Below are 11,573 nucleotides of genomic sequence, written 5' to 3' on the forward strand. Positions count from 1 at the left end.
GTTAGATGGGGATCAGCAGTGGACAGCAAACCTGAGGTCATGCCAGAGATGTTCGATCTGGTTAAGGTCAGGACTCTGACTGAGGCACTCGAAGACTTCAAATTTCTTCATTTGAATCCATTCTAAAGTTGCTCTGGCAATGTGCTTTATGTTTTTGTCCTGTTGAAAGATAAACTTCCTCCCCAGTTCAAGCTTTCTTGCAGAACCTAGCAGGTTTTTATCCAGGATTTATCTGTACTTAGCAGCATTCATCTTCCCATTAATCCTGACTTGATTTCCAGACCCTGCTGCTGAAAACGTCTCCATAGCATGATACACAAAATGCTGGTGGAACGCAGCAGGCCAGGCAGCATCTATAGGGAGAAACAATGTTGACGTTTTGGGCCGAGATCCTTTGTCAGGACTCAATTTCTTAATTGATCAAATAGGAGCTTTTGTGGGGTCAGAAATACCATGTACAGTGATTGATACTGCTCCCTGCATTTCTCTTGGGAGTTTTTGTATGGTGAATCATATGTATGGTTCCTGTAGATAGATGAAGTCCACACTGTGATTCAGAGAGGAGCTTATTAGCGACAGGGAAGAGGAGGTGAGGAGAATTCTTGTGATAACCCGTCCTGCAACAGATAGTAGTGAGATCCATCTATAGTTTCCATGATCAGATCTTTCATTTTTAAGATGGTTGCAAGCTTTGAGATTCTCTGACATGTCCTCTGCATTTGGTTCCACCAAGTGTTGGAACTTCACTATGAATTCTGTTCACCTTTGAAGCTTTGTAACTTTTCAGTTGGCATATGGTCTTGTCATATTCTCTTCAGTCACTGGCATTAGTGAAATTGGGCCAAATTGCTTGATGTGGGATGGAATCTAAAGGAGTTAAATTTTAAAAAAATGTTACAGTTCGAGGAGTTCTTTTAAGTACTTCTTTCAAGGTTACTGACTCCATCCTTCTCCTTGATAAGTTCTCCTCAGCTCTTAGATGAACAGTGAGGTGTACCCTTGATGTTTGAACCCTGACAGGTCCAAAGAATCCGTGCATGTTGTGGTTATCATTGAGTTCTAGATGTCATGCATCGTCATTTCTTTAGGTTGTAGCTTTCCTTTTGAACCTTAACAGTCAGGTGTCTGTAGCATTGTTTCTGTTCTCTTGAGGCATAGTGGTGTTTCAAATTCAGGAATGCCTTGTATTAGCAATTAATTAGTTCCAGGATGTCCTGGTCATTCTCATCAAAGCAGTTTTGGTGTTTTCTGCTAGATAAGATTTTAATACTTCTACCACTACTTATGAAGTACCATAAGCCAGGCTAGGTGCAGAGCACACTCTGAGGCCCCTGTTGGTTGAGGGTCATCTGGTTGCCTGTGAAGTGCTGATATCGTGGGATCCTTGAAACTATTAATATTTATTTTTTAAATGCAGTTCTGTGGGCAAAATGCTTTGTTAATGAGAGAGCTCAGATAGATACACTCAGAGGCAACTTTATTAATTACCTTCTGTATTAGGATTGAGATAGTACAGGTGAGTTTTCCACTACACATCAACGCTCAGTGGCCACTTTATTAGGTAACTCCTGTACCTATTAACAAGGCCGCTAAGTGTATGTTTGTGGTTTTTTTTTACTGCTGTAGCCCATCCACTTCAAGGTTTGACGTGTTGTGCATTCAGAGGTGTTCCTCTGCACACCACCATATGATTATTTGAGTTACCATCATCTTTCTGTCAGCTTGAACCAGTCTGCCATTCTCCAAGGCTTTTATCCCCCCACAGAACTGCTGCTCACTGGAAGCTTTTTGTTTCTCGCACCATTCTCTGTAAACTAGAGACTGTTATGTGTGAAAATGCCAATCAGCAATTTCTGAGATGTGTTGTTTTGTGGCAACAGTACAGTGCAAGACATAAAAATTGCTATAGGTTATAATCAATCAATCAATCAATAAATAAATAGTACTGAAGAGGAATAATGAGATAGTGTTCATGGACCATTCAGAAATCTGATGGTAGAGGGAAAAAAGCTGTTCTGAAAGCACTGAGTATGAGTTTTAAAATATTTATTTAAGTTTTATAGACAGTTGATTTTTAATGCATGGGTATTATTTTCTATTAATGTAAAAAGGAAAAGTAATATTTTAATTTTTTATGTGGCTTGAGTGTAATTGAAATATAAACGTCATTGACGTTAACTAATATTCAGTGGTAACACTTACATTTCACAGCATGTGAGCCTGGGATAAGATTCTCATCAATTGTCAGTGAGATTCTGAGTCCAGCCAGCTGTCAGTGTTGATATAGTCTGGGGGTGATATGAGATATGAGGATGTGTTGGGAACCAAGCTCTCAATGAAGGACTGAGCCCTGGGCCACACTGGAGTAAACAACATGGCACAGGGCCAGGCAGACCATAAGTTTAGACCTACCTCCATTACTTTGAAGATGTTAAATACAGTGATTTAATTCAGTAATTTTAAATCATGTATTTTTTTTCTCAAGCTTCAGGTGGGCTTCTCCACATCGTTCTTTATCCTGTCAGTCTGCCATTCAAAGTACAAATGTGCAAACAGTGAAGATCAAAACACCACCTGCCACTGCCTGCTCTGATCATTGCAGGGCAGGACAGGTATGTAATCTGTATAGGATTTTTTTTCTCTTAAGTAACCTTTGTGTTGTAAGCATTAGAGACAACATCCATATGAAGGTAAGAGGACTAACACTTGATCTTCATGGATGCAATTTCTTGAAGGCACTGGGCAATTTTTTAGCTTCTAATTGTCTGTGCCATTTGTTTAAGTTCATAGTGTAACTTGCACGAGGAGAAGAGAGAACTCTAATGCTGTTTCCAATCCTTTTACATATAAATGCAATACTTAAAACTTGAAATAGCAAGAGCCTCATTGTAAAGTGTAGACAATTTATATATAGCATCCATGTTACTGAGTGTCTAGAGTTACTGGACATAATCACATTCTAAAATTTTAATCTTCCAGACTTTGTGCTTCTCTACTATGATACAACCCTTTTGTTTTTAACTCTTTACCACCAGTTTTAATGAGAGCAAGAACCAAACAAGCACTTAACTCTTATGACATTTACATCATTTTAATTCTGAGCCTTATTTTCTATGCTCTCATTCTCCTTTTCTCCTGTGTTTGGTAATTCAAAGACATGATAGATGAAATTTCACATGGTACTTAAAAGGTGCCTCAACTGAGCCTTATTTAACTTGTGTTACATCTCATTTGGCAAAGCTATATCCATTGTTTGCTGTTTGATTTGCCAGTTCTGAAGCCTTTTTTTGGCTATGCAAATTGGTTGAAAACTTGCTTTCCCACTTTTTTGATGCCTACCCAGAGGTCCTGGTGGACAAAGTGAAGACACAAGGTGAGCAATATTTCTCCAGAAACATCCTTAATGAAAGAATTAAATTCTTCTGGATGGCGGTGCAAAATTACATCATGCTAAAAGAAACTAGATGGAAAGAATATGCTCTAGCACAACCTATTGCAAACCCTTCATGCCTGGTCTCACTAGATGATACCTTACTTTCAGTAACAATAATGTAATCAGGCAGGGCTCTGCAGCCAATCCTAATGGGTTAGATTTTGCTGACCTAGATCCAGAATCACTGTACTTCCCTCCCAAATCCTTTTCTTACTTGGCTTGATGTGGAGAACCAATCTTGCTTATCCAAAGCATGCAAGGCTACATTGGCATGTGAGATATTCCTGTGGGGAGAAATCCTCTGAGTCTCTTACCCAGGAGTAGAGATTAACCAATTACGATAACTCTAAATCTTTTGTAGTAGTTTTTACATATCCTTATATGTTATTAGTAAAAGAAAATAATTTAAGTAAAGTTATACCCTCTGCTTTGAATCCAAATTGTAAGATCTATAATCCCAATTAAAAATACTTAAAATCAAATTCGATTTAATGCTAGAGAATTTCAACAAGACTGGGCTCCACTGTTGCACGCAAGGGGGGGGGGCTCCAGTGGTAGAAGTAACAATATATTTTTCATTATTTTTAAAACATGGGAATTTGAAATTATTATCTGAGGGAATGATAATGCATAAATACTAAATTAGCTATTTTAGAGTCTAGAACAGTGGATCGCAAAGTGGGCATCATCATTCACTTGAGGGTGGTGGGAGTTTCTAAGGGGGCGATAAAGATAAAGGGGATGGTGGGAAGGGCACTTGGTAGCAAGGGGGCAGCTGAGGGATTATAGGCTTAATTTAAGAAATAAATTACTTATTATAATCATTTGATCCTCAGTTCCTCATAAATGTTTACAATGATCATATAATCACCTAATCTCTTGCTAACCCACCATTCTCTTAGACTTGCTCAATGCATGTTATAGTTGTTGAAAAGCAATGAGACACTTCAGTATTTGGCATATCATGAGAAATCTGGACTGTACTAGCTAGCTAGAATGACTCCCATACTCTAATCATGCAGTGATGGATTTTCCTGCTGGTTGTTGATGGAGTAACAGCTTTTTGAAGTTGCTCCTATTTTACTTACTGTTTCCAACCTGTTTTGAAATCTTATTTTTAAACGTGATATTGCTTCATTATGATTACAAGGGGTGCCAAAGGTATTTAGAAAAGAAGAGGGTCCTCCTGCATCGTTAGAATCTATTATGGATTTGCTTTGAAGACACAGAAAAGAATCCTCTGAGGAGTTCCAGCAGTTTAGCTCTGAAATTAAATGAATGGATGCAAAACTGGATTCTATTCAAAAAACCTTAGCTGAACATGATAAACAAACTGAAGATAATGAAGCAACTCTGACAATTTTGGATACGAAAATTGATGACATACAAAAGCAATGAAAGTCTAATGAAAAATTAATGCAGAAGATTATCGACTTAGAAAACAGAAACAACGTAAGAAATCTGGGCCTTGAAGAGTTAACTGAATGTGATCAGCCTACGAAATTTTTTGCAAGTTTTTTGGCATAATTATTTCCTGACATTTTACCACCTTTGGCTATGGTTGATTGAGCGCATAGATCATTGGTTCCTAAGCCTGCTTCAGGAGAAAGACCCAGATAGGTCATAGTCTGTTTACATGAATGTCAAACTAAGGAGCTTTTAATTCGTGAATCCCGTCGAAGAGGAATGATTGATTATAAAGTCGAAAAGATTAGAATTGTCAAGGATTTTTCACCTGAGGACATGAATGAGCGTGCTAAGTTTAAAAAGGTTATGTCGGAACTTTTTAATAAAGGTTTCAAGCCTTCTCTTCGTTATCTTGCACAGCTCAGAATTATACTGAGGGATGGCTCGAAGAAGTGGTTTTGTTTGGTTGAAGATGCTCAAGACATCTTGGAATCAGAAGATTAATTGCTCAGTATCTTTCTGCATGAATATCTGCCTCTCTTACTCTTGGCAACTCTTTGTAGCTAACTTTTTTTTAAACCTTTTAGTATTTTATTACTAAGAGAATAAGGTTTTAATGAGCTAATACCTTGACTGTTCATGTATTTTGATTTTAGTTTTTTTTTATATTATACATATTTTTGAGGTTTTATCTCTATAAATAAGGTTTAGAATGGATATTTATTTTATCATTTTGAAATTGCAATAACTAATCTGTGTTTTTGGTATGAAGTTTGTTTTTTTTTCTCTGTTGTTTTGGCTAGGTTGGAATGCAGCTAATCTTGATATAGATTGGAGCTAAAGCAGCAGACTTTTTTTTGGGGAGATGACATTATTAGTAGTAGATGCTTGCTATCTACTGGTTGGCTTTCTGGCTTTGGGAGAGGGAGAGGGGAAGGGCTCCTTTTCTGGAAGCTGTATTGGGTTCTCAGCCAAATCTGTTGCTTGGTTACCTTATCTCAAGGTACGATGTCTGGTTTTAATATACATTGCAGTATGGTCATTATCTTAACCTTTCTTTTAAATAGTATTAAAATTGGATCAAACTATTAATTTACTTAGTCTTAACATGAAAGCGTTAGATAACCCTGTGAAATGGAATAAGATTTTTGCCTATATTAAAAAAGTTAAGGTCCCAATTATTATTTTTTACAAGAAACTCATGTACGTAAATGTGACAATCCATCCTTTTTTAGCAGATGGAAAGGGCTGCACTTTCATTCCTCTTTTCAAGCTAAATCTAGGGGAGTTTCAATCTTTATAGATAATACTGTTCCCTTTGTCCAACATAAAGTAGTGTCTGCTATTAATGGGCATTTTGTCATAGTGTCAGGAAAATTGGACAATAAATTAATGGTATTCGCTAATCTGTATACACCGAATATAGATGACCTAGGATTCTTCAAGCAATGTTTTTTAACTCTTGCCAGATTTGAGTGTCTATTTATTAGAGTTGGGAGGAGACTTTAATTGCTGGTTAGATCCAGTTTTAAGCTGGTCATCTTCTAAACCAGCTACCCTAACAAAACAGCTTTATTTATTCAATCTTTCCTACTGAAATGTGGTATTGTTGATGTTTGGCGGTTTTTTTTTGACATCCAGAAGATAGGGAGGAGTCCTTTTTTTTTCTCATGTTCACCATACGTATTCCAGGATAGATTTTTTTTATTGATAGCCAAATGATTCCATTAGTTCGATCCTGTGAATAGAAAAAGATTGCTGTTTCAGACCATGCTCCTGTATTTTTATCTTTAAACCTTCCCGGTCTCCCTCAAATAAATAGATTTTGGCATTTTATTCTAACTTTGCTATCTGATAAGGATTTTTTAAAGTTTCTGGAGAAATAAATTATTTTTTTTTTTGAAGAGAATATGCTAGAAGAGACTTCTAGTCTTATTATATAGGATGCTTTCAAGGCCTATATTAGAGGACAAATTATTTCTTATAATGAACGTGTTAAAAAAGCTAATAAAGAGAGAATTGATTTAGCTAATCAGTTGGAACAATTAGACCAAAAATATGCTTTGGCTCCAGATCCTGCTGCAAAGATGCATTGAAATTAAAACAAAATATGATCTTCTTTTAGCATATCCAATTGAAAGTCAATTTCTAAAACATAAAAGCCAATTCTATATTCATGAAGACAAAGCATGTAAATTATTGGCTAATCAATTAAAAATTTTTATAGCTAAATGGCAAATTAAAGAAATTTGTAAAGCTAATGGTGATAGGGCAACTGACCATTTAGAACTAAATATCTTTAGAGAATTTTATTCTAAACTTTATAGTTCTGACTCTCCTAAAGATAATACTGTAATGAATAATTTTTTAGACCAATTAAGCATCCTTGTACTTTCTGTTGATAATTGAAAGCAGTTGGATCAACCTATTTCTTATGAGGAAATTGCTGAGGCTGTACGTTCATTGCATTTTGGGAAGACTCCGGGTCCTGATAGATTTTCTAGAGAATTTTGCAAGGCTTTTTCCTCATTGCTTATACCTCATTTATGTTGTGTCTTTTTGAATTCCTTTAAGTTGGGTCGGCTGCCACAATCTTTTTATGAAGCTTCCATTTCGCTTATTCTTAATAAAAATAAGAACCCAACTGAATGCTCTTCATATAGACCAATTTCTTTACTTAGTGTTGATACTAAAATTCTATCCAAAGTTTTGGCTCGTAGGCTTGAAAATATTTTACCATCTATCATATCTGATGATCAGACTGGATTTATTAAAAATCGCTATTCCTATTTTAATATTTGTCATTTACTGAATGTAATGTATTCTCCTTCTAAGGAGATATCGGAATGCATGATATCGAGGTGCTGAGAAGGCTTTTGATCGGGTTGAATGGAATTATTTATTTAAAACCTTAGAAAAATTTAACTTTGGGCCCGATTTCATTCAATGGATTAAATTACTTTATCTTTCTCTGCTCAGGTTCTTCCTAATTTTAGAATTCTAAACCTTTAAAACTCCAATGTGCAACCAGACAAGGATGTCCTTTGAGCCCTTTGCTCTTTGATCTGGCTTTAGAACCCTTAGCTATTACTTTTCGAAAATCTAGTGATATCACTGGTATTTTAAGGAGAGGTACTACCCACAAAGTTTCACTCTGTTGATCTATTGCTTTTTATTTCTAATATTCAGACCTCGTTACCTTCTATGCTTTCTTTACTCTCCTGTTTCAGCCAGTTTTCAGGATATAAATTGAATTTACATAAGAGTGAACTTTTCCCCTTGAATAATCTGGTATCAATTAGTACTAACCTTTTAAAATTGTAAGTTATAAAAACCTACTTAAAGAAAATTTTCTTACCCTATTATGTGAAAAGGGCACTATCAAACTGGTCACCCATCTCTCTATCATTGATTGGTCGAATTAACTGTATTAAAATAAATATCCTGCCTAAATTTATATACCTTTTTCAGACCTTACCTGTTTTTATTCCTCAGTCCTTTTTTGATTCTCTTTATTCAATTCTATCTTTGTATATGTGGAAAAACAAACATTCTTGATTAAATAAAGTTCACTTTCAAAAAGTTAAAAAGAATGGAGGTTTAGCTTTACCAAATTTTAGGTTTTATTACTGGGCAGTTAATATACGAAATCTTAAGGTTTGGTCATATTACATTAACCATGAGGACTGTCCAGTATGGGTCTCTTTAAAAGCTAACTCTGTTAAAACATTTTCTATTATTTCTCTTCTTGGATCCTCACTTCCTTTATCTTTAAATAAACTAATTGACAATTTGGTAGTTAAACATACTTTGAGGATCTGGTTACAATTTACAAAATGCTTTGGTTTATTGAGATTTTCTCTTTCTAGTCCCATTTTTTTTCTAATTTTTTTTAAACCTTGTATGACCGATGTAGTTTTTACAGAATGGGATAGATTGGGTATTAAATGATCCCAGGAATGTTTGTTGGAGGAAGTCCCCTTTCGTTTGAGCAACTGTCAGCTAAATATAGCTTACCAAAAACCCACTTTTTTTGATATCTACAAGTTAGAGACTTTCTGCTATCTCAATTACATACATTTCCTATGCGTCCTGATACGAACTTATTCGATGTAATTTCTAATTTGAAACCTTTTCATAATGGCCTAATATCCAATATTTATAGTATGTTCTTGGAATTAAGAGAGGCTCCTTTAGTCAAAATTAAAAATGCCTGGGAGCAAGTTTTACAGGTTTCAGTTTCTGAGGAGATTTGGAATGAAGTTTTTAAATTGGTTAACACTTCATCATTATGTGCTTGCCACACCCTCCTACAATTTAAAGTGGTCACAGGGCCCACATGTCCTAAGACAAGCTATCTCATTTTTATCCAGACTTATCTCCCTATTGTGATAGATGTAACAACAGAGAGGCTTCATTAATCCTTATGTTTTGGACATGTCTGAGTCTTGAAAAATACTGGAAGGAAGAATTCCAAACTTTTTCTGTACTTTTTGAAGTAAATTTTAAGCCTAACCCTTTGACTGCCTTGTTTGGTTTTGTTGGAGAAAAAGGCATAACTTTGGAGACATCTGATTAACATTTATTGGCTTTTATTTCTCTTATAGCTAGGAGGGTGGTGTTGCTTACGTGGAAGGAGGTTGCTCCGCCGACTCACGCTCAATGGTTATGTGATGTTATGTCATGCTTAAATTTAGAGAGGATCCGTTGTTCAATTTCTTATTCTAACTAACACTTCTAAACATTGTGGGGACCATTCTTGAACTATTTTCATAACCTTTGATTTGGTGTTATAGTACAGATGTTGGCTAATAACATAAATCACTATGTGATAAGGATTTTTTCCCATCTTTCTTTCTTTACCAAACAGCTTTGATCTTGGTAATCAGTTTAGATTCTTTATTTATATAATATAACTATTACAATTAAAATTACAATATAATTAATCTACATGTTTGATTATAAGTATAGGGTACTGTGATTGCAAGTGTGATTTAAATATAATGTATTCAGTACTATTCTATTTTTTTGATTCATAATATATATCCTCATGTACTCTGTATTCTTCTGTGTGGAAATTAAAATTAATAAAAATATTGAAAAAGAATCGTGTAGTGATGCAATTCCTGTGAATTAGGTTAGGCATTCAATGGGGTAAAGTTCAGAATCTACCCTTTTAAATGTGCTTGATCACATTGGCCTAACTGAGATATTGCTGCCTCACTTTATGTACCTTCAGGCAGAGAGTCATATTTTGCCTGAGCAATGATGACATTATACTTTTCCCTTTTATTCGTTACAGAAGTTGAGGATGGATTTAAACAATAGGCGATGGGCTATGAGCATTCATCCATAATGAAAATGGCAACAACAGACCAAATGAAAAAGAACTAGTTGGTATAGTGTGGAGTATCTGAAATATAAATTTATACCAGCACCAAGCAACTAAAAGCAGCCAATGTATCTGTAGTGTGGAAAAAGTCTTTTACAGATGAAGCTTTGAATCTGGCCAGGCTCCTCAAACATTTGAAGAGAATACTTTTGGATGAAGCAAAAAGAACTTGCTTACTTTCAGTCACTTCGTGAAAAGTTTCAGAAATGGAAAACACTGCAAAACATATTTGCCAGCACTTCACAACAAAACAGTGACGGTTTGCACTTCATACAGAATTCCATTGTTCATTGCTAAATTTAGAATGCCCCATACAATTGGAGAAGAACTGTTAAAGCCAACAGAAAGGGATGTTCTGTGTGTGGTTTTGCATAAGACAGTAGACAAAATAATTAAAATGATTCTGCTCAGCGATGACTCATTTTAAAAATGAATAAATGAAGTGTCTGAAAATGTGGAAGACACATTGTGCAACATGCTTAGGACAACAGAATTTGCTCTGTAGTTGGATGAGACAACTTAGCCAGGCTTGGTTATGTTAGTTCCTTAAAAGATGAAAGCTTGGTTCAAAAGCTGTTATTTGCAAGGGGACTAGAATGCAACCCTTTGCTCACAAAAATGAGTATTACAACCAGGTATTTTGATCAACTTAATTGAATTTTTACTTGTGAATCGCATGCTTCTGCTTGCACAGTAAAGCCCAAAAACAGAGAAAATTGCAAAATATGAAAATCTAAAAATTCAAAAATTAAAATGTCAGCAGTTCAAAGGTATTCATCCCCCTTTGCTCAGTACTTAGATGAACCACCTCTTATAGCTATTAGCTTTGCATAATGTGATGCAGCAAGATTTGCTCAAACTGTGTCATGTTAGTTGGGGAGCAGTGGTGAATAGAAATCTTGAAGTCTTGCCAGAGATGTTCGATTGGGAGAAGGTCAAGTCTCTGACTGGGCCACTCAACCTTTAGCAGGCTATTTTGGGTTGCTGTCCTGCTGAAGAATGAACTTCCTTCCCAGTTTAAGCAGTATTCATCTTCTCATCAATCCTGACCAGATTTCTCGTCCTTGTAGCTAAAATGCATTCCCATAGCATGATGCTACCTTTACAATAAAGTTGGTGTTATGATAATGTCACTGTTGAAATGAAATGAAATATCTTTACTGTCATTGTATAGTACAATTTTCATGCACCAATACCGCGAAAATGAGTTTGCAACTCAATATGCACAGTACTGAATAATGAAGCACAGTATTAGATTTATGCCACACATGCTGCTTAGTGCTGAAGCCAATAGGTTCCAGTTTAGTCTCATCTGAACACAAGACCTTCTTCCACATCTTT

General features: G+C 35.6%; 1 protein-coding gene across 2 annotated transcripts in view; it reads left to right on the forward strand.

Annotated features, from left to right (window-relative positions):
* Window positions 1–11,573, forward strand: part of LOC132391407 (coiled-coil domain-containing protein 81-like) — a 90,101-nt gene that overhangs the window by 50,262 nt on the left and 28,266 nt on the right. For both annotated transcript variants that reach the window (XM_059964581.1, XM_059964580.1), the window contains exon 8: window positions 2,486–2,612. In XM_059964581.1, the coding sequence (XP_059820564.1) occupies window positions 2,486–2,612 (127 nt within the window). The remainder of the gene's footprint in view (window positions 1–2,485; window positions 2,613–11,573) is intronic.

This window comes from Hypanus sabinus, chromosome 3 (assembly GCF_030144855.1).
Source record: "Hypanus sabinus isolate sHypSab1 chromosome 3, sHypSab1.hap1, whole genome shotgun sequence".
NCBI classification, from domain to species: Eukaryota; Metazoa; Chordata; class Chondrichthyes; order Myliobatiformes; family Dasyatidae; genus Hypanus; species Hypanus sabinus.